General features: G+C 43.4%; 1 protein-coding gene across 1 annotated transcript; it reads left to right on the top strand.

Annotated features, from left to right (window-relative positions):
- The first annotated feature begins 1,908 nt into the window (after positions 1-1,908).
- Positions 1,909-21,422, top strand: LOC147001159 (uncharacterized). The gene is given in 4 exon segments (XM_085830234.1): positions 1,909-2,272; positions 18,001-18,127; positions 18,330-18,390; positions 19,730-21,422. Coding segments are annotated over 4 exon segments (1,857 nt in total). The 5' UTR covers positions 1,909-2,146; the 3' UTR covers positions 21,273-21,422.
- Positions 21,423-22,638: the final 1,216 nt, after the last annotated feature.

Raw genomic sequence — 22,638 nt, 5'->3', positions numbered from 1 at the left:
GTGCCTGTGGGTGTGTGCCTTTGTGTGTGTGTCTGTGTGTGTGTGTAGGTGTGTGTTTTTCTGTGTGTATGTGTGTCTATGTGTCTGTGTGTGTGTGTCTGTGTGTGTGTCTGTGTGTGTGTGTAGGTGTGTGTTTTTCTGTGTGTGTTTATGTGTGTCTATGTGTCTGTGTGTGTGTGTATGTGTGTGTATGTTAAACACATTGATTCGTTTGATTGGTACTATATTATGCCAAGGAAAACCACTATTTTCTTTTAACTTCCCAAGACATCACAGAGACCAAGTTTCCAAAAATAAACCCTTGAAAAGTTACATGGAATATTCTTCAATTTCAGAAAAGAACAAAAGGACTTATAGGTGAGAAGAGAGGCAGAGGGATCAGAAATTGCCTTGTGAAGGAGAGCCTGTACTACAACACAATACCCTCGAGTTATACATGCTGAGATAGGTGTGTCCCTGAGACACTAAATGGAAGGATGTTCACAATGGTGGAAAGTGGCAGAGAATTAGAGAGTTTTGGGATTGCAATTTATTGCCTATCATAGGAATAAAAGCTACCCACTGGCACAGCTATTTTTGAAGGCTGAACTTATTCACAGGCAGTGCTGGTAAAATACCAGAAGCCATACATAATGTCTGAACCCAGCTGCCACCTCATACAGCAGATTTGTACATGGGAGCCTTAAAAAGATTGACTGGTCTACTGTCCTATGGCAGTAGGAGACCACTTTTATTTCCCATGTTGGGTTTACAATGTCTCTCACATTCCCTCCTTTTCAGACACACAAAAGGTTTTTGTAAAGTTTCTCTAGGCTGTATTGTTGACAGCAGCAGTAACCATGCCTCTTGCCTCGGAGAGTTAGAGGGTGTGATTTTTGACTAGTGTCTTCAGAACCTTTGGGTTTTTAAAATACAGCTGAGAATTTCTGAATGAGATATAGACGAAAATGTCCTAATTCAGATTATTTTTGGCCCAGTTGTGTCTGTGATCAATCAGCTATGGGTTGGAATACTCTCTGAGAACCATCAGGTACAATACCCCCCTCATGCTCTACCTCTGGTTCTCTTGGATATCCATCACTTCCGACAGCACATCAGTTCATTCTATGATTTTCTCAGGGTGAAGCCTGCCCTACCACCCTAAAACTGTCATCAAGTAACTGGGAGTGTCCCTAATTGAACAAGCTTAGGGAACACGATGCTTACTAGGGGTTGGAGTATTCTTCCAAGTCGAAGGTCATGGGTTTGAATTCCCATTCGGCTTGTACCATGGTCAACTCCCTATGCAAAACACCTGCCTTTACCCATGGCTTCTTAAGGCTGCAGAAGGCACACAGACAGAACATGGTCCCTATCATTGCATCCCCAACTGTCCCTACATCTTGTCCCACTAAAGTGCCCTCGAGGATTTCACTGTCCTGTTGTTGGCGAGCTACCCACATTGTCTCACTGGCCCTTCCCTGAGGTTCTGGTGGGGAATTCAGGGGGTTCTGAGGCTAACGGTGGGATTGGGGAGCAAAAGGGTGGGCTCCTCTCCAGCCCGGAAGCCAGTATTCCTGGTTCCACTCCACGCCTTCTGGGTAATGTTGCTAGAGGTCATGGCGGGTGCAGGGTGGGAGCTGGGCACTGCAGCCCGGGAGAGGCGCGCCCTCGAACCCAGCACGTCCCGAAGGCAGACACAAGGCGGTGACCCACAGCCACTGACAGGCCAGTGCGCACATCGCCCTTCTTCCTGTGGCCTCCACTTCCTGGCAGCGCGGAGGCGGCAAGCGCCCCGATTGGCGGCCAGACCTTTGCCCCGCCCCGCCCCGCCCAGCCCCGCCCCAGGCCACCGCTCCCCCCCCCCCCCCGCCGGTTCGGCCCCTCTCGGCGGGAGGCCTTCCGGCCAGCCACTTGGTGGTGCGCAGTTTCCCCTAGCTGTGCGCACTCGCTGAGAACTAGGCATAGGCGTCTCCCGGAGCACGGTGGGCAGAGCTGTGGGCTGCACGCCCTCTGCTGCCAGGGCGTGTCCCGTGGAGGCTCCGGCGCCCTGCGGCGACTTCCGGGCCCGCGCTCCCCTTTGTCCGATTCCCCAAGCAGCGGCTGGGTCGGAGCCAGCGCCCTGGGCGACTGAGGCGGCCACAGTCCGCGCCCCGGCGCCCTGGCGATGCCGGACCAGATCTCCGTGTCGGAATTCGTGGCCGAGACCCATGAGGACTACAAGGCGCCCACGGCCTCTAGCTTCACCACGGGCACGGCCCAGTGCCCGGACACCGTGGCGGCCATCGAGGAGGTGAGCGGTAGCGTCGCCGGCGCGGGGCGGGAGGCAAGGCGGCTGGGATCGCGCTGCTCCTTGTGCACTCAGTAGGCTTCTGCGCCTGGTGTCCGATACCCAGTGCCCTCCACCTGCGCCCGCACGGCTCTGTAGGCTTTGTGGGCCCAGCCAGAGAATGAGCTGGAGAACGAGACACACACGTGTAGCAAAGTGAACCCAAGCCTACATTTCCTTTGCCCAGATTTTTAAGATGGGGTAGATATTTTAAAATACTTGTGCCAGAGCTTGTTGTTCAGAGAGTTTTCAAATTAAGCTGTGTCGTTACATCCTTTCCCCTTGCCTGAACAAAGCACTTGCTATTAGGCTTCGCCTGAAAAAACAAACACAAAACTAGACTATTATTAGTTCGTGTAAAATATTTGTCTTTGTAGACCTACACAGTCAGGACTAGACTCAATGAAACATACTAGGTTCAGCATCCTGCTCTTGGAAGTGAGCTCCAGTATCCATTCTTCTCCTTCATCCTTGTCCCCTTTCTTTCCTCTTCCCAAAGATCCGCTTGTAAATCTGTTGTATACAGTTCAGTAAGAGCAGATTGCTTTAGTCCACTTTTCTCAACCTGGCCTTTAGGTTCCACTGATGCCTTTAATGAGGCAGGTGGAGGATGAGGTGGATGAGAGCCCCTCCCCCACGAGGGCCTTGAAAAGCACTAGGAAGATAGTCACAGTGTTTCGAAAATGCATCATTAATGCTTATGAAAATAATTACATCAAAAAAGGTAGGATTTCCTCTGTGGAAAGGACACTTGTGTGTGTTGTCCTTAAAAGACAGCCCGTGTTTATAAAGTTAGGACGCTTCTCTCATTGTATTGAATCAGTTAGGTATCAGTAATACTGGCAGATGTTGGAAAGCCAGGAAAATACAAGTTGCAATTAAAGTAGGCATGGCCTCTCTCTGATTAATTTTAGTTTATTTTGGATGAACCCAAAGCTGCTTTTCCATGCAGTGTAGATTACCCAAGAGCTCAGTTACTGAGTAGATTAAAGAGAGACTGGATTTGGTCATTCTGTTAAATTGCAGGCTGGCTTCACTCAGCCTCCTAAGCAGAAAATGGATTTGAGTTGGAAACAGGGAAAACCTGAAATCTTTGCAGGCTTATCTCATTTTAAGTAAAGCCAGCATCCACTCTAAGATAATAGTGTGTATGAACTGATTTGAAGGGTGAAAGGACTCAGTGTAGATTACTTAAATAATGCTTTCTTTCTCCTCCTACATTATTTAATGTTCACTTGCAATACAAAGTGTTGTTCTCTCTCTAGTGTAGTAAGTAACACACCATGTTCACAATACTTGGACTTTAAGCAAATGTCTTTTTATGGTGAAATGAGACATTAGAGTAGATTTTGTGACGTACAAAATGTTATGAATTTCATAGAAATACAACTTAAAAAATTAGTCCCTGGTCTTCTACTTAATGAGTTAAGGAATTAGTAAACTTATCCTATTAACTTTGGCAAACCTGTTTGCTTCCAATGGAAAATATGTCTAGCCATTGTCATTTTCTGACTGAAATAGGCTTTCTTGGCTTGCATACCCGTAGCTAGAATGTCAGTAGTTCGCCAGTGCGTGGCCTGTATTACAGGTATCAAACTGTTGTGTTTAATCTCTATCCCTGCTGTGCAGATAAGGAATTTGAGGCTAGGAGATTAGTTCAGGTTATAGACACATCAAGTGGAGTTTGAACTTGGCTGGATGCTGCATACTCAAACTGCATGGCTTTTTCTAATGCTTAGTGATGGTGCTTTCTCAAAACTGCCCATAGCTAGATCAGCCACCTCCAAGTCAGGCTCCCTCACTTTCCAGGTGTATGAATTAGGATGAGAGCCTCCCTGCCCACACACTCTTTTACAGTTTTCAGTCCACTTCACAGTCTAGATAATCATGTCTATTACTGAAGGTTCTGGTACAGTACACAGTAGACTTAGTAAATGGTAGCTGCTTTACCAGATTTCACTGTAGTTAATATATAGACCCTGGAATAAGAATGGAACTGGGGAGGAGAAAATGGATGAATGGATGAAGGTGTGCATATAAATGGAAATTGTTGTCCTTCCCCCTAGGTGTGCCTGTGTGTGCCTGTGAGAGTGTGTGTGTGTTGGCTCCTGTGTTGACTGAGCACAGAGGATGAACTTGCAATGCTTTGCTGAATAAGTTCCCCACAGCCTTTCTCTGCTCCCCATGAATCCTGGGGATCCCCTTGCAGATTCACAAGCTTGTGTAGCAAGCACCAGACCCCCTAACCCCCTAAGCTGCCTTCCCAGCCCCCATGTATTCTTTCTAAGGAGCTTATTGTCTTGGTAACAGGTCAGAGTGTAGCTGGTTTGAAACTTTTGATTTCCTGTTGACTTTCTCTGGGTCACTTACTTTGCACAGTTTGCAAAGTGCAGAGTGCAACTGGTGTCAGCTTTGTGCTTTGGAAATAAGGGAGAAAATAAGTAGTTGTGGCATAAATCTAAAAACTGAGCTGTGCCATCCCCCACCCCCTTCCCAGCTTTGATTTTTATGTCTTAGTTTATTTAAGCCTCTGGTTACTTCAAAATACTCTGGAAATAGAGAAACATTGTGTGCATTCCTGGGACACTCCTATTGTTTGTTAGGGCTTCTTCATAGCTCCATTCATGCCTACCCTGCTCATTTGGCATTGATGTAGTTTTAAAAATAAATTTGATATTGACTCTTAAGTATTAAAATTTAACTTTTTCCTTCCATGGCCATGAGTCTCTTATTCTGTTGTCCTTGGTTACCTTGGAAATTGCTTTGCTGTTCTAACTGCAAAAGGAGAATGAACATCTAGACTGTACAGACTCCCAGGGGATGCTGTTCATGGGGCCAGGCTCCGCCTAGCAGTTCCAGTGGGAACTGGCCTTGCATTTGATTCTGAGTTGTAGTCCTTTGTGACTTCTTTGTAAACCAGCTCCTTCAGAATCCCAGGCTAACAGATTTTGAATCTATGGTCAGAAGGATGGCCCCTTTTTCTCAGTGTATCCTTGGAAGGGAGTAGGTTAACAGGCCATCATTTTATGCTGCCCCTAAATTTGAATTGGTGTCTCTGGAACATCTTGAATCAGTTAGGGTGAATTGGTTTCCCTCCAGTAGAATTCAATTTCCCTTTTATGATTAGTAGTGCAGTTACTATGATACCACTCCTTGTGCATCCCAGCTCTTGCAGTGGTTCATTTGGGACCTGCTGCTGTGTGTTAGGTGAAGGGATTAGACATCTCTTCTCTTTGAAAGAATATGTGATTCCGTGGGGAGAAACCGATTTTCCAGGCAGATCAGTGACGTGAGGCCATGTCTGTGAGAGCATCTATGGTGATGATATAGAGAACAGGAAGACTGGGACTGCTAACATGTGATCAGAGAATCTATGGCGATGATATAGAGAACAGGAAGACTGGGACTTCTTACATGTGATCAGAGCATCTGTGGTGATGATATAGAGAACAGGAAGACTGGGACTTCTTACTTGTGATCAGACCATCTGTGGTGATGATATAGAGAACAGGAAGACTGGGACTTCTTACTTGTGATCAGACCATCTGTGGTGATGATATAGAGAACAGGAAGACTGGGAATGCTTATATTTGATCAGGGATGTGGATGAAAGGGCCTTGAATGGAAGCCTGGTGTAAGAGGCTCCAGGGTGGTTTAATCCAGTCTTCCATATCTGTGTCCCTACCTTAGGGAAGTATCCACTCGGGCTGGTGATCAACTAGGCCTTTGGTGGAATTTTCCTATCCATCCAGGCTGCAGAAGGCTGCTTAGGCCAAGAAGTTACAGAGGCCTTTCATGGTGGGGGACTGTGCTTTTTGCTTTTGGTCAGCATTGTAGCCCAAGAATGAAGTCAGCTCTTTGTTAACATTACTTGGTCTCAGATGCTTGGTGGCCACATGGGTTGGTGGCCACTCTGTTGTGTGATGTATATTCAGGATTTTGTTTTACATACTTGCAGGAAGTCCTGTTGATGAGCATAGGCCCTTGCAACTGCAAAATGCTTCACCTGACAGCACCAGTCAGTGTGGTGTGGAACTTGCAGAGCCTCGGGTTCCATGGCAGAGCTGTGGAAATAGAGTGTGCATTTTAACAGCACTCTCAGGAGCAGTGTGTGCACCAGGGTTTGAAAGTACTGTTGTAGGCTGCCCTGAGTCCTGGCTGTGTTCAGAGTTGCCGGGTGGGGGAGGGGGGGGTCTGTGGACTGGAAGAACCTGGTTCTGTCTCCTAAATTCTGATTTCATATGATTTGGGTGAGGCCTGGAGCTTTTATATTTATAAAAGGCTCCTCCCTAGTTGATAATCACTGATAGACAGGTGATTATGTCATGTTGTGTGCCAGGTAGTGATGAATCAAGGTTATGCATAACTTGGGGAAAGGATGTGGTTTTGGAGGGGAGGAAACTGAAGTCAAGACAGGCATCTCTGCAGAGGTGACCTTTGAGCAGTCTGGAATGTAGAGGCTGCCTGCTTGCAAAGACCTGTGCATAGATGAGTCCTGGAAAAGGGCTGAGATGTGAGTATCAGGGCAGACAGAAGGCCTGTGATCAGAGGTGAGGGAGAGCAGAGGGGCCTGTCTGTGTGGAGGGGTGGCTTAGGTCCAGATAGCACTGGGCTTTACCTTGGGGAGAGAATTTGCACTTTGGCTGTGGAGTGGCACAAAGCTATTAGAGGGTTTGGGGCTCAGACTCCCATGGTCTGATTTCCTCTTTAGGATTTACTTTTTATCGATTTGTATCTGTGTGTGACACTCAGAGTGCAAATGCCCTCAGAGCTTATGCAGCCGGAGTTGTAGGCAGCTGTGAATTGCTTGGTTGTGGGTGCTGGGAATGAAACTTGGAACCTCCAGAAGAGCAGGAAGTTCTCTTACAATAAACCATTTCTCCAGCCACTGCTTCACAGTTTAAAGACATTTCAGTGCTAGTTCCTAGGCCTTGGAGAAAAGTGGGGAGACCAGCAAAGGAGTAGGGGTTCATTTGTGTCTGCAGTAGTGGCACTGTAGAAATGTCCTTTGAACTGGGTGTCATTCCCTGATGATACTTGAAGCATCATCTCCAAGGTAAAAGTGGCACTGTCCAGCATGCCTCAGTGGTAGAGACCAGGTCTACTGTGAAGATTGGCTGGCTGGAGGACTTGTCCTTTTTTGCTTGTTTGTTTGTTTGGTTTTGGTTTTGTTTTTTTATTTTTATTTTTGTTTTTTTTGTTTGTTTGTTTGTTTTCCGAGACAGGGTTTCTCTGTATAGCCCTGTTTGTCCTGGAACTCACTCAGACCAGGCTGGCCTCGTACCCAGAAAATCTGCCTGCCTCTGCCTCCTGAGTGCTGGGATTAAAGACGTGTACCACCACGCCTGGCTATTACCAGTATTTTTATGTGCTTTAATTCTATGTTAAGAAAATGTGCTTTTGCCAGTTGGTTGCCAGCCAGACATATAAATAATATTATACAGATTGTGCAGGCTGTGTTTATATATTTAGGGAATATACATATATGTATAAAATAAGAAATGAAAAGAGAGGTAATGAATTTGAAAGAGAGCAAGCAGGGATATATGGGTTGGTTTAGAGAATAGAAACGATGAGATTATATTACACTTTCAAAGAATAAAGAAAAGTAATTGTAAAGTAAGAAAGCATTAAATGGGCTCATTTAAGATTATTCCTTTTTGAGAGAGGTCATATTGGCACCATGGAGTCATGTGACTCTGGGTTTCAGCAGTTGACAAAACAGGAGTTCTGACCACTCTGGTTGGTTCTTTAATGTCCTTTCACTGTGCAGAGGTGGGTTTCCTTAGTGCAAGTACTAAGTACTTATTTCTTCAGAATTCTGGTACATAGTGAATATCAGCTGCAATATCCTGCAACATGAGATAACCCGTCCTTGATTTTTCTAAGTTCCCTTGGCTGATAGCCTTTCTATATTAGACATTAGAGAGACATTCTATCAAATTTCCTTTCTGTATCCATAGAGAAATTCATTCTGATTTGAGATATGTTTACCTAGAGAACCTGTCCTAATACAACTGTGGCTTTTCTCTACTTTGCCACTGATGGCGATGTGCTGGCTACCAAGAAGGCTCAACAGTGAGCCTTCCCTTACATTTCTGGCTTTCCTCCCAGGATTATTTGGTATCATCTGGTGAAAGGGAGCTGCAGTCTCCCTGAGCCCAGCACTGAGCCACAAACAAAACTCTTGTTTCCTAAAATCCCTCTTTAATGTTCATTGCCTGGGCTCCCTCCCACTCAGATTGATAACCCCACTGCACCTTGGGTAATGGGCTATGCAAGCTCTTTCCCTGGATTTCAGGAAGAAGGAGGCAAGTGCTGTGAGGCAAGCTCAGGCAAGGTCTGAAGTCAGGTCCTGGTAATGCAGGATCATTGCTCACAGAGGGCAGGAGCAGGCAGCTGACTAGCCTGAGCTGGAATGTGTTGGGAACTAAAAGGGGGCCCTGGGGAAGAAAGGAAAGGGGGGAAGGCCCACACCCTGCCAGAGTTCCACCTATGATCTGGACAGAGATGTGGGACAGCTGCCATACACTCCCCTGTCAGCCCCAGGTGTGCATCTAAGCCTTTGACCCACTCTTCGGGTCTGAACAAGGGGCAGCCCAACCTGGGAGCCCCAGGGCTACTTTCCTAAAGTCCTGGGGTTATGGGAGAGAGGGATGAGAGGTTCCCACACCTGTGAGAGTGAGCACAGTGGATCTTGACTGGCGCACATGAAGGCCTTGCATGGGGAGATTTAGAAAGGGCTCATTAGGAGAAAGCCTATCCCGTCCTCCAAGCTCAGTGGGCCTTGATGAGCAGAGACTTTCTATGGTTTTAGAGCTTTATTATAGAAAGGCAGGGAGAAAGAGAGAAGGTAGAAGAGAGAGAGAGAGTCCCCCCTAGAAAGCTAGAAGGGGGAAGGCTAGATAGAAAGAGAGTAAGAGGGAGAGAGGAGAGGAGAAGACAAAGAGAAAGGAAAGAGGAGAGAGGAGTGAGAGAAGTGAGAGGTAAGAGAACAAAGGAGCTAGATCAAGAGAGATAGGTGGGGCTGAACAGTCCTTTTTATGGGCTTTACTGTTGCTAGGTAACTGGGGAGTAGTTTAGCCTGAAGGTCAGAAACTAGGGGCATTGTCTAAGTGACTTTTAGCCAGGCTTCTCTTGTGGTGGCTGGGGTGGGGGTGGGGGACAGTAATTTAGGCAGGAGCCTGAGTTCCAGAAGCATGAGGGAATTAATGCCTTCCTTGTCAAGTAAGTGAATTATCACCCTTCTGGGGTTCAGACCTCAGCTCAACTGGAGACCAACCTGTCTGTGCATAGCCCAATGCCCCACATGAATGTTGAGTTCTCTCCCAGGGCTGGGAGGGGTGAGAGTCCACTTGTAGGACAGGCTCAAATGCTAATGTAGTGCAAATCACATCTGAGATCTGGAAATGCTCTGGCCCTGGACTTGAAGCACACTTTAACCTTGAGGAAGGGTGAGACCCATTGACCAATCAAGGAGGAGGGATCTTCCAGGTGCCTTTCCCCAAGTTCACTGTGGCTGTGCAGGCTTGAATGGTTCTCTGTGTCCTGCTCTGAGCTCTGCTGTTGGGTGCTGTGAGAGGAACTCAGGAAGCTCTGATTTCGAGGCATGATGAGCACAGGGTTACTGCCCACAGAGGATAGGGGCAGGGTGGTGCTGAGCAGTGGAAGCTGGGGTGGTGAGTCCTCTCTGGGGCTGAATGGGAAGTATAAGTCATATGTGAGCACCTGTGAGGTCTCTCGTGTTGCTCCTTACTTGCTCCATCGGGGGTGACCTCTGAATGACTTCCCTATCATTGCGCAAATCCTTTGGACCTTAGTTAGGCTGGCTTGTGAAAACAAGTGTGGTTTCTTTGAGTCTGTAGCACACATGTCCAAACCCCTTTGTCTTTTAGTATACATTAAGAAGACAGGTAAAAATCTAATAGGTCTGATTTCATACATTATACTTGTTTTGGTTTTGTTTAGGTTTTGTTAATTTTTGTTCTGCTGCAGTTTTTTCATATTTTTTACTTCATATGTTTAGTGATTTGATTATTTGGCAAAGGGACTTTAATAATTTCAGAATTTTTTATGGTTTTATTGAAAAATTATTGACCTCTGAGAGGATATTCTTATATTTCAATCGTTTGTAATTTCGCCTTAACATGTTTTGCAGAAGTCCCAGTTGTTTATTGCCATGAAACTTTTAGAATCCACATTTTTTAACTGAGATATCAATTTTTTCTCTTCCTCTTGAATCCCTGAGATTCTGTCTTCCTTTCCTGTTCTGTGGGTGAACATTGCCTCTGTAGTTGTCAGTGTACAAGTAATCTCATGTGCTGCTCAGGGACTTAGCAACTGCTTATGTCATTTCCTGCCTCCATCCCCTGTGTTTGTTATCAGGCGTGCTTTATATACATCAGCCGCCAGCTATAGCAGCTCTCTATTTTTGTTCCCTGTCTCTGTTCTCTGCACATGTACACTCTCTGTCATCTCTCCCCTCATGGCTCTCTTTCTCCTCCCGGTCTGTGTGCCTGTCTGCAGGTCCTCTTGTCTACTTCTATCCCTTCCCCAGGTTCTCACTCCTCTCCCTTCCCCCAAAAAACCTCTTTTGCACTTTATCTGTTGCATGCTTTAATTTCTCAGACCTGCTGTGATGGGATAGCTTGGATTTCTTGGTTGCAATTGTTCCTGGCTGTTACTCTCTATGTTGCTATGCTGGTGTGTAGCCATCTCTGTTTGGGTGATTATTGACCTAGGTACTGGCCTCTGGGTTTGTCTTTTTGGGTGGGAGTTTTGTTCCTGGGTTACTGTTTGATGCATGGATTTGAAGAGAGTGTTCACTGACAGTTTCCTATTTTACTGACTGGTGGGTATGGTCAACAGTGGATGCTTTGTTATATAAAAGCTGGGAGAAGAGACAGGCAGGAACAGAAGATCTTAGTAATCCACAAGGAGACATAGTCAGGAGAGAGGTCAAGTACCCCATCCTGTTTAATACAATGTTGGAACAAGTGGGAAAATTGAATCTGGGATAAGAAATCAATCAATCATGAAGTTGATCTATGGAAGCTTACCTTGTGTCCTTTCAGGCATGGAATGTGGTTGAACAGGGAATATCTGCCCAAGTGGGGGCTGAGACACAGGGATGAGGCAGGAATGGATGTGCAGGTGGGGATTGTCTATGGTGTTTATAGGAGGCGTGCACAGGAGGATAGGAAATTTCCAGTGGTATTCTGTTCCAGTGGTAAGGGCAGCTGATATTAGTGTCTGCAGTAACAGATAGTGAGGTAGTCTTTGGACAAAGTCTAGTCTACAGACAGGCATGGTTGTGGTTAACCAGGAGTTTCTGTCGATAATCAGGGGCTCAGGAACAGAAATGAGTTTGTAAAGCCCAAACAGTTTGCTTTTTAAGAATGTACATTTGTACATTCCATCCAAAATCCCATGACAAAATCCCCTTATCAACAGCCAGTTAAGGTACATCAGCAGGGTGAATCTACATAGAGATAACTAAGACCTCCTATAGAAAACAAAAACAGAAACAGCTTACCCATCATGGTTGTCAGATTTTTTTTTTTGCCCCCCTTGCTTGGTTCCTGCACATTATGCCAGACATACAATTTTCAAATATTAACAATGCTGATTTGTATGCAAACTCCCCACTCTTGTTGTAACTACAATATATACTCAAAACCTCTAGACTTGATCTCTCAGTTTGTACCTAATGTGAGTTTGACTGCTGAGAGTCCTTGTTACTGAGCTCATAAAAAGACCTCTGTGTGTTTTCATTGCAATACGCTCTGTGCTGGTCATTGCAGTTTCTGTGAGTTGGGCATAAAACCTTGATGCTTTGACTGGAAACCCAAGACCCTTAGAACTCCCATCGTAAGGGTTGAAAGACCGTTGTTAGGATGTGTCATTAGTTCTTTGTATCCGTGCCCTGTCTGTCAGAAATGTGTCTGGGTACCTTGGTTTTTTGATTCTTCTTGAGTACTCATGGAGGGAGATGAACAAAGTGAATGTGGAACTCCAGTGAAGTTGAAATGCTGGAGAGTCATGGCAAGAATGGGCTAGGAAGATGTTCCAGGGCCTGCAACAGGGGTTCTGTGCCCCTGGTCTTAATTTCTGGGAAGTTACAGAAGTCTTGGAACCCTGCTCCATGGCTCACAACTGCCATTTTCTCCTCTGTACAAGAGGTGGAATCTGCTGCGTAGCCTTCACCGCCCCCTCGTGGCCCTCTGTTATGTGTGTGCCACTTTAGTATTCTCTTACTGAGAGAGGAAGTGAGACTGTTTCCATCCCAATTGATATAGTTACTCACCCTCCACCTTGGGTTGAGTCCTTCTTATCAAGAGCACCTGTACCCATTAAATTGCCCCTGACAGAGAGCTCTTTATGACCGCTTTCAGGGCAAAATCAGACTCTGCAAAATGGTGGAAAGGACAAAGACCTCATTTTGCCCCCTTCTAAACAATGCTGTTCTCAGTCTATATGTGATTCTATAGTTTTGAACTTGGAGCTGTCAGTATATGGGAGGTTGTTTTTCATCCCTTCCAGCAAAGTTAACATATCTTCCTTAGACCAGCCGTCTTATTTCTGGGTCTGTGGGGCAATCTGCTCCTCTATTCACCTTCCAGCTGTTTGGCTACCTCTTTGGTCTCACTGACCTGGGAATCCAGGGTTAAGGACACCTCACCACAGGGCAGTGCAGCCTCTCTTCTCCCCATTCCACTGTATTTTCCCATGCTCTGAGCAAGGAGCCCTTCCCATTTTATCCTGGCTCAGACACTACTCCACCTCCCTGATGAGGTGGCAGGGGTCCTGTAATTGATATGGTTAGATCATTGGTTTTGAAATTTTACAACTTTCTCATTTATTATTTCTCTGTGTCATAGTTGTTTTAACTCAACATTTCAGACTACAGTCATCTGAAGGAGCCTCAGTTGCAGATATGCCCTCATCAGAATGGCTGGTTTCTATGTCTCTGAGAGATAGTGTTGATAATTGATATAGGAAAACTCTTCCATGAAGGGTGGCAATATTGGGAAGCAAGTGTCTTGGGTTGGATGAGAGAGCTAGGTGAGAATTGTAGCTGCCTGTGGCCATGTGAACTGGGTTCCCCAGAAAGGCAGCCCGGGGCTGAAAGATATCAGAGGGCAACAAAAGAATGAGGCCAAGACAATCCTTTTTGTCCAAAGCCTCAGAAGTTTACTGAGAGTCCCTGCTCATAAAGAGGGTAGGCCCATCCTCTGACAGCCCATTCTTTGTGCCTGGAGCCAGCCCATAGACGATCTACAGGGCTTGTGTCCAGATACTCTCCAGGACCTTCCAGCAAGAAGCAGAATATTGAAGAAGAGCAAATAGAGCCATCAACTCAGAAGGCTCTACCCTAGGTGTACTGGCTGGTTTTATGTGTCAACTTGACACAGCTGGATTTATCACAGAGAAAGGAGCTTCAGTTGAGGAGATGCCTCCATGAGATCCACCTATAAGGCATTTTCTCAAATAGTGATCAAGGGGGAAAGGCCCCTTGTGTGTGGGACAATCTCTGGGCTTGTAGTCTTGGTTCTATAAGAGAGCAGGCTGAGCAAGCCAGGGGAGGCAAGCCAGTAAGTAACATCCCTCCATGGCCTCTGCATCTGCTCCTGCTTTCTGACCTGCTTGAGTTCCAGTCCTGACTTCCTTGGTGATGAACCGCAATGTGGAAGTGTAAGTCAAATAAACCCTTTCCTCCCCAACTTGCTTCTTGGTGTTGATGTTTGTTTAGGAATAGAAACCCTGACTAAGACACTAGGTAATCTCCTTCTTAGTGGCAGCAAGGTCAAAGTCTGGGTCAGCCTACTTCAAGGACTAGGGAGGCTACAGAAAGTGGCCAAGCAAGAAAGCAAGGCAGGAAGTAGTGTTTGTCAAATATTTTTGCCTTCATTTTCTAGCTTCAGTTTCTAGTCTGAGCTCCCAGTATGGTGGGCTGTGATCTGACAGAACCATGTAAAACAAACATTTTTTACCTGAGATGCTTCTGCTCAGAGGAAACCATCACAGCAGCAGAGTTGCAAGGTAGAACAACCACAATAACAACACAACAGCAACAACAACAACAGCAATTGTTTCAAAAGCTGATTTTGCTGCTGGACAGAATCTATGGTCTCCTTTGAAGGAATATGGAAAATATCAGAAATTGAGATGGCAAAAGTCATAGAAAGCTGTATATGGAGCTTAATCGGTTGTTCCCATAGGGTCTGGAAGATTGGAGAGTTGACAGTAATGCAGCCACACAAAGTTGAGGTCATAGTATTTCAGTGCAAAATAGACTGAAAACCTTAGGAAGAGGTCATTTCTGTGATATTTGACCAAAAAAAAAAAAAAAAAAAGAAAGAAAGAAAGAATACAGAAAACTTTTGTACTTAGCTTATGCAGTGAGATTTTGAGTAGGAAAACAAACAAAAAAAATATTGCCCGATTTGTCGATTTTTATCTATTGATAAGTATTTGTTCAATCTTCCGATTTCTTTTTTTTTTCCTCTGAGACAGGGTTTCTCTGTGTCGCTCTGGCTGTCTGGGAACTTACTTTGTAGACCAGGCTGTCCTAGAACTCAGAAATCCCCCTGCCTCTGCCTCCTGAGTGCTGGGAAACTTCCCCTATTTCTTTATTCAATTTACATTATAATTGTTAAACCCATCCCATTCCACCTTCCACAGTCCCTCATGACTGACTCCCTTTTATCTCCCCATGGAGGGTGGGAACCACTTGAGTATCCCCCAACTATAGCATGTCAAATCTTTGCAGGGTTAGACACATCCTTTCCCACTGAGGTCAGACAAAGCAGCCCAGTTAGGGAAACAGTTTGCACAGACAGGAACAGCTTAAGGGACATGCCCTGCTCTGGATGTTGGGGACCCCATGAAGACTGAGCAGCACATCCACTACATATATGGTGGGGGCCTCCATCCCAGCCTCTGTGTGCTCTTTGGTTGGTGGCTCCATCTCTGAGAGTCTCCTAGGTTCCAGGTTAGTTGACTCTGGGGGTCTCCTCATGGCCTTCCTATTCTTTCAGAGGCCTTCAATTCTTTCCCCAACTCCTTTAAAATACTCCCTGAGCCCTGTCCAATGTTAGGCTGTGGGTCTCTGCATATGTTTCAGTCAGATGCTGGATGGAGACTCTCAGAGGACAAGGATGCTAAGCTACTATCTGCAAGTATAACAAATTATCCTCAGTAATGCCAGCCTTGATGCTTGCCCATGAGATGGGTTACCAGTTGGGCAGGGTATAGTTTGGCCATTCCTTCAGTCTCTGTTTCAAGTTTCTGCCTGCCTTACTTGCAGACAGAACAAATTTTGGGAGGAAAGGTATTTGGTTTTCTTGGTGTACTGAACACTTCACTGGTGGTTCTGCCTGACTGCAAGATGTCACCTCTTCATGGCCCATAACTCAATGCTTTATATCTAAGCTGAGATCACCTCCCTAGCCACATTTGTGCCCTCCCATTCATATTCTCAGGCACATTCCACAGATGCCTCCACCCTAACCCTCCCATCATCTGCTGATTTCATTTCATTTTCCTGGCTTTCTGGCATTCTCTTGTCTCTTACCACACCTGTTCCTAACACTCCCCTTCTTTCTTGACTAACATCCCATCCAGTTTTCTCCCTTCCACCTGCCTCTTCTGTCTCTTTCATACCCCCCTTTTGAGTGAGATTCAACCAGCTCATTTGTGCCTTGTCTTGTTTACTGTCTTTAGGTCTATGAAGTGCAGTGGGGGTATCCTGTACTTATGGTTATTATTCACTTGTGAGTATGTACATGCATGTCCTTTTGGGCCTGAGTTACCTCATTCCAGATATTAGTTTCTAATTGTACCCATTTCTCTGCAAAATTCATGATGTCCTTGTTTTTTATATCTGAATAGCATCCCATTTTGTAAATGTAACATGGTTTTTGTGTCTACTTTTCAGTTGAGGAACATCTGCATTCTTTCCTGTTTCTAACTTTTATAAATAAAGTGGCTATGAACTTAGTGGAGCAAATGCCCTTGTGGGTATGTGCCTATGAAGGTACCCTAAGTGTAGCACTTCCTCCTGCTTGTTTGTTTTAAATTAATGGGAGGAGTATTCACAGTGTTTCCTCATCCCACAATGGAACCTTAAACAAAACCTGCTGCAAATGTGGTCCAAGTGAGGCAGGGTCCGTTAATTTAGAAGTCAGACTTCACAGGATCATCCACATTGTGCTGCTTCTGGAAACTGAAAGATGAAAATACCATGGTCATAGATTCTTTCTCTATGGTTTCAGTTTAGCACCACTCCAGCCATCTTTTGACAAAGTCAGGATCCCAGGGAAGACTCTGTTTGAGTTCCTTGCTTGTAAGTGGTGAGGTTGATGCTTGAGTTGCATTTTGTGACCACAGGTTGTGGAGAAAACTAACGCATTGAGAAATCTGCCATGGAGAGATGCTTACAGGGAGATGAAGTACCCAAACTGAGAGATGTATGAGAAGTTACAGGAAGAGCACCATCTATGCCTTTAGGAATTGAAGTCCAATGTGTTTGAGACAAAGCTATAGGATTTGATGTTTGCCCTGCTGTTTTTCTTGCCTTTGTCCAATCTTCTCTCACTGTGTGCACATTCCTATTGATTGGAATGGGAAGGGGTATTCAGTGCCATTTTATGTTGGAAAGATATAACTTGCTGTTTGATTTTGCAACTTTGCTTTCTGATGTGGCTGTCAAAATATTGTTTTGAGTGTCAGCAGAGACTTTAAACATTTGAACAGTTCAGGAGCATTTCTAGATTTATCTTGGGGAAGATGAAAGTGTATATACACTCAAAATTTTCCATTTTCTTTCTTTCCTTTTTTTTTTGTTTATCCTGTAAATTAGATATTCATTATCACCCTGATCACTGTCCCTACTCTAGGTCCCTGCCCTCATAGACTCCCTCCTCCCAATCTCCTCTGTTTCTCCTTTGATTGGGGTTGGGGCCCCCTATGTACCCCGTACATAGATTATAGTCTATTTTTTAGGATGGCATATGCTCATGACATCAATACTGCCTGAGGCTTCAGAGTCATTGGATTTTGGGTATTGATGTTTCCCCAAACTCTTGTGTTTGTTTTGAAATTTTTAAATAAATAGGAGTGTTTTGCCTGTGTGCGTGAATATGAATATCATTACTTCTTTGTAGGAATTGTAGTACACAACTGAGTTCTTTCTATCATTTTTGTCTCAGTGGTTGATTTTTGCAGTGGAGTAAGGGTCTTAATATGTAACCTTTGCTGTCCTGGAATGTGTTACATAGAACAGACTAGGATCCAGCTCAATGACTTATACCTGTCCATGACTCTGGGATTAAAGACGTGAACAAATACACCCTGCTTGTCCATGGTTTTTCTCGTTAGTGATTCTTCTTACAATTTCTGGGATGTGTCCTCAGTACTGTTGATCTATTTCACCCTACATCTCCCTCTCAATTGAAATTCCTCTCGAAAGTCTTTACCCTATTTATTTAAAATGTTCATAAGCAACACAGGTGAACCTTCAACTCAATTTCCTTTAAAATGTTATGGTACTTAGATTATAACTTCTGTGTCCAGAAGTCAGTGGAGGAAGCACCAGAATTACATGAATATATGGTCAAGGAAGCGTACATTTACTTTACAGTGATGTCAGTACCATGCTTTGTGATGTACGCATGTATGGGACATTTTAGGATGCATTGACTTATAATGATGTACACGTGAACTTCACTGGGGAAGAGTGGAATTTGCTGGATCCTTCCCAGAAGAGTCTCTACAAAGATGTGATGCTGGAGACCTACTGGAACCTCACTGTTATAGGTATGACTGTGAATTTTCTTTTGCTTTTCAAAATAGTGGGAAGACATGTCTCTTGGTGAGTGATGGTGCTCTGTTATTACAATTGAGAACAAGGAAGACTGAGCTGAATAAATAGTGTCCAGTGAAGTGAAAATTCACAGTACCTTGAATTTTGCCTCATTTCCAATACTGTATCATTCATTTTTCTGGTACTGTCTTTTAGGCTACACTTGGGAAAACCATCGTATTGAAAGACATTGTCAAAGTTCAAGAAGAAATGAAAGGTAATTTTCATGAGAAAGCTTATGCAATTATGCCTCTAAGGAAATTTTACTATGATATGGAAGCTCTAAATCAAAGCAGGAGTGTAAAATGTCAATACTTGAAGTATAACTATAATTACAATTTTTTTTAATATTTATTTATTTATTGTATATAAGTATACTGTAGCTGTCCGCAGATACTCCAGAAGAGGGCATCATATTTTGTTACAGATGGTTATGAGCCACCATGTGGTTGCTGGGATTTAAACTCAGGACCTTCGGAAGAGCAGTCTGTGCTCTTTACCACTGAGCGATCTCTCCAGCCCTAATTATAATATTCTTTAAAAAAATGTACTGCCTAGATGTAGTTATGTGATTTATTTAACAAAGCATTCCTTTAAAAAAAAAAAAGACGAGGAAACATTGCCTTAAGAGACACCTTTATTCAATTTTTACCTCTATTAGAGCTATACTGATCTGACAATGTGTATAGACTTACAAGACTTAGATATTGCACATCGAATAGTGATAAATATATATGCAAAACCTTCCGATAAGCCAATAATCCATGGGAAAGTTGGTGATACTCATATTCTTATAGTGAAATTGATCATTTGTTTAGGGTCCAGTTTATGAGAGTCAAGAGTGTTGTCATAGGAAAAACCTTAATTCATATATTACACATCTATGAGGAACAAAAGGTCAAACAGCGTGAATGCAGCATGGAAACCTTTCATCTGTTACTCTTCTATTAATATATATATATATATCATGTGTCACAATGGATAAAAGCCACGTGAGCATAGGGATATTGAAAGAAGCAATGTACCACTTTCTATTCCAGAACTGTGAGAAAATTGTAAGATTCCATCTTTGCTGGACATTCTGAATATGATAAAAGTTTGCAATGAATTGGTTTTCTAATTTTACTGGGAACTTCCCAAAGCTCACACTGTAGAAAATCTTTATGGGTACTAGGAATTTGTAAATTTTTTTGTTTGTCCTGGTTCACATTCAAATGTGGTACAATTCACATACAGGAAAAATTATGAAAGCAATTACGGTTATAAAGCTATGAGTTGTTCTATTTTCCTTCTATAGATGAAATACATCATATAAATATCCCATATAAAAAGGATGTTATAAATGTTAGCCATGTAATAACCATCACAGATATCTCGAAAGATGCAAAACAACCCATAATGAGGGAGAACACCATTAACATATAAAGTGATAAAACCAGATGATCTGGTACATCTTTATCAGTAGACCAATTTGTAAACTTTATTCATCTTGATGAAATGATTGAACAGGGAAATTAATATAGTAACCATATCACATGTGCCAATTTTCATTGCAGGTATGTAAGCAATCATAGTGGAGAGAAACTCTATGAATGTAATGAACGTTCTAAAGTCTTTTCATGTCTCAGTCATCTCCAATGTCATAAAAAAAAACAAATTGGAGAGAAAACATATGAACATAACCAATGTGGTAAAGCCTTTCCAACACCCAGTCATCTTAAATATCACAAAAGAACCCATACTGGAGAGAAACCCTATGAATGTAATCAACGTGGTAAAGCTTTTACAAGTCACAGTGGTCTCCAATATCATGAAAGAACACATACTGGAGAGAAACCCTATGAATGTAATCAATGTGCTAAAGCCTTTGCAAGACCCAGTCATCTCCAACGTCATGAAAGAACACATACTTCAGAGAAACCCTATGAATGTAATCTATGTGGTAAAGACTTTGCAGGTCACAGTCATCTCCAATATCATAAAAAAACACATACTGGAGAGAAACCCTATGAATGTATTCAGTGTGGTAAAGCCTTTCAAGGTCACAGTCATCTCCAATATCATAAAAAAACACATACTGGAGAGAAACCCTATGAATGTATTCAATGTGGTAAAGCCTTTGCACTATGCAGTAGTTTCCAATGTCATAAAAGAACACATACTGGAGAGAAACCCTATGAATGTAATCAATGTGGTAAACCCTTTGCAAGACCCAGTCATCTCCAACGTCATAAAAGTACACACACTGCAGAGAAACCCTATGAATGTAATCAATGTGGTAAAGCCTTTGCACAACTCAGTACTCTCCAACGTCATAAAAGAACACATACTGGAGAGAAACCCTATGAATGTAATCAATGTGGTAAAGCCTTTGCACAACTCAGTACTCTCCAACGTCATAAAAGAACACATACTGGAGAGAAATCCTATGAATGTAATCAATGTGGTAAAGCCTTTGCACAACTCAGTACTCTCCAACGTCATAAAAGAACACATACTGGAGAGAAACCCTATGAATGTAATCAATGTGGTAAACCCTTTGCAAGACCCAGTCATCTCCAACGTCATAAAAGTACACACACTGCAGAGAAACCCTATGAATGTAATCAATGTGGTAAAGCCTTTGCAAGACTCAGTACTCTCCAACGTCATAAAAGAACACATACTGGAGAGAAACCCTATGAATGTAATCAATGTGGTAAAGCCTTTGCACAACTCAGTACTCTCCAACGTCATAAAAGAACACATACTGGAGAGAAATCCTATGAATGTAATCAATGTAAAGCCTTTGCACAACTCAGTACTCTCCAACGTCATAAAAGAACACATACTGGAGAGAAACCCTATGAATGTAATCAATGTGGTAAAACATTTGCACGTCACATTGTTCTCCAATATCATAAAAGAACACATACTGGAGAGAAACCCTATGAATGTAATCAATGTGGTAAAGCCTTTTCACAACTCAGTACTCTCCAACGTCATAAAAGAACACATTCTGGAGAGAAACCCTATGAATGTAATCAATGTGGTAAAGGGTTTGCTTGACCCAGTTATCTCTAATGTCATAAGAGAACACATACTGGAGAGAAACCCTAAGAATGTAATTGGTATCATGTGCAAAGTCAGAAAACTAAATGTACTGGAGAGAAGCCCTATGAATGTTATCAATGTGGTAAAGCCTCTACAGGTCACAGTCATGTCCAGTATCATAAAAGAACACATACTTTCCTGATATAGCTGTCTCTCGTGAGGCTATTCCAATACCTGGCAAACACAGAAGTGGATGCTCACAGTCATCTATTGGATGGAACACAGTGCTGTCACTGGAGGAGCTAGAGAAAGTCTCCAAGGAGCTGAAGGGGTCTACATCCCTGTATGCAGAACAACAATAGAAACTAACCAATACCCCCAGAGCTCATGTCTCTAGCTGCATATGTAGCAGAAGATGGCTTAGTCTGCCATCATTGGGAAGAGAGGCCCCTTGGTCTTACAAACTTTTTAAGCCCTAGTAAAGGGGAATGCCAGGGCCCAGAAGTGGGAGTGGGTGGGTAGGGGAGCAGTGTTGGGGGAGTGTATAGGGGGACTTTCAGGGTAGCTTTTTAAATGTAAATGAAGAAAATATCTAATAAAAGATTGAAATGTAAAAAAAAAAAAACATACTGGAGAGAAACTCTATGAATGTAATCAATGTGGTAAAGCCTTTGCAGGTCACAGTTGTCTCCAGTATCATAAAAGAACCCATAATGGAGAGAAACCTTCGAAACCTAATCAATGTGATAAAAGACTTTTGACAAAGTTATTGTCTCTATAATCAATGTGATAAAGACTTTTTACAACTCTATAGTCCCCATTATTTTTAAAGAACACATAGAAGACAGAAACCTTAGGAAGGTAATCGGTGTTGTAAAGCATTTGATGTCACAGTCATCTAAGATGACATAAAAGATCACATACAAGTGAGAACCCACGTGAATGTTATGAATGTTGTAATGCCTTTGCATGTCATAATTCTTTAGGCACACACAAGACAAACTGCATGGCAGAGAAACCCCAATTTAAATATTTGCTTTTCTGAGAGTTGGTTTGGTCATGAGATCTGTTCCTAGCCATTGAAAGGCTGAGGGAGAAACCCTCTGAGCATATTTAATATGGTAAAGCCTTTGCACAATTTTGTAGTCATCTTCATCATGGAAGAATTTGAACTGGGTAGAAACATTGTGAATCTATTTAGTATGGTGAAGCTTTTTCATTGAGCTTCTTTTTATGTATATACTCCTTTTTATGAGACTATTCATACTGGAGACAGATGCTATGAATGTCAGCAGAGTGGTAAAGCCTTTAAGTTGTTGGGTCCAGTAAGGCTCAACACAACTCACACACCAGGACAATGCAAAGGATAAGATTTTATTGGGCTGGGTTGTGGTGGTGCACTCCTTTAATCCTAGCACTTGGGAGTCAGATG

The sequence above is a fragment of the Mus caroli genome, unplaced genomic scaffold (assembly GCF_978045245.1).
Source record: "Mus caroli unplaced genomic scaffold, Mus_caroli_1 scaffold_14, whole genome shotgun sequence".
Lineage (NCBI taxonomy): Eukaryota > Metazoa > Chordata > Mammalia > Rodentia > Muridae > Mus > Mus caroli.
This window is presented reverse-complemented; position numbering and strand designations above follow the sequence as displayed.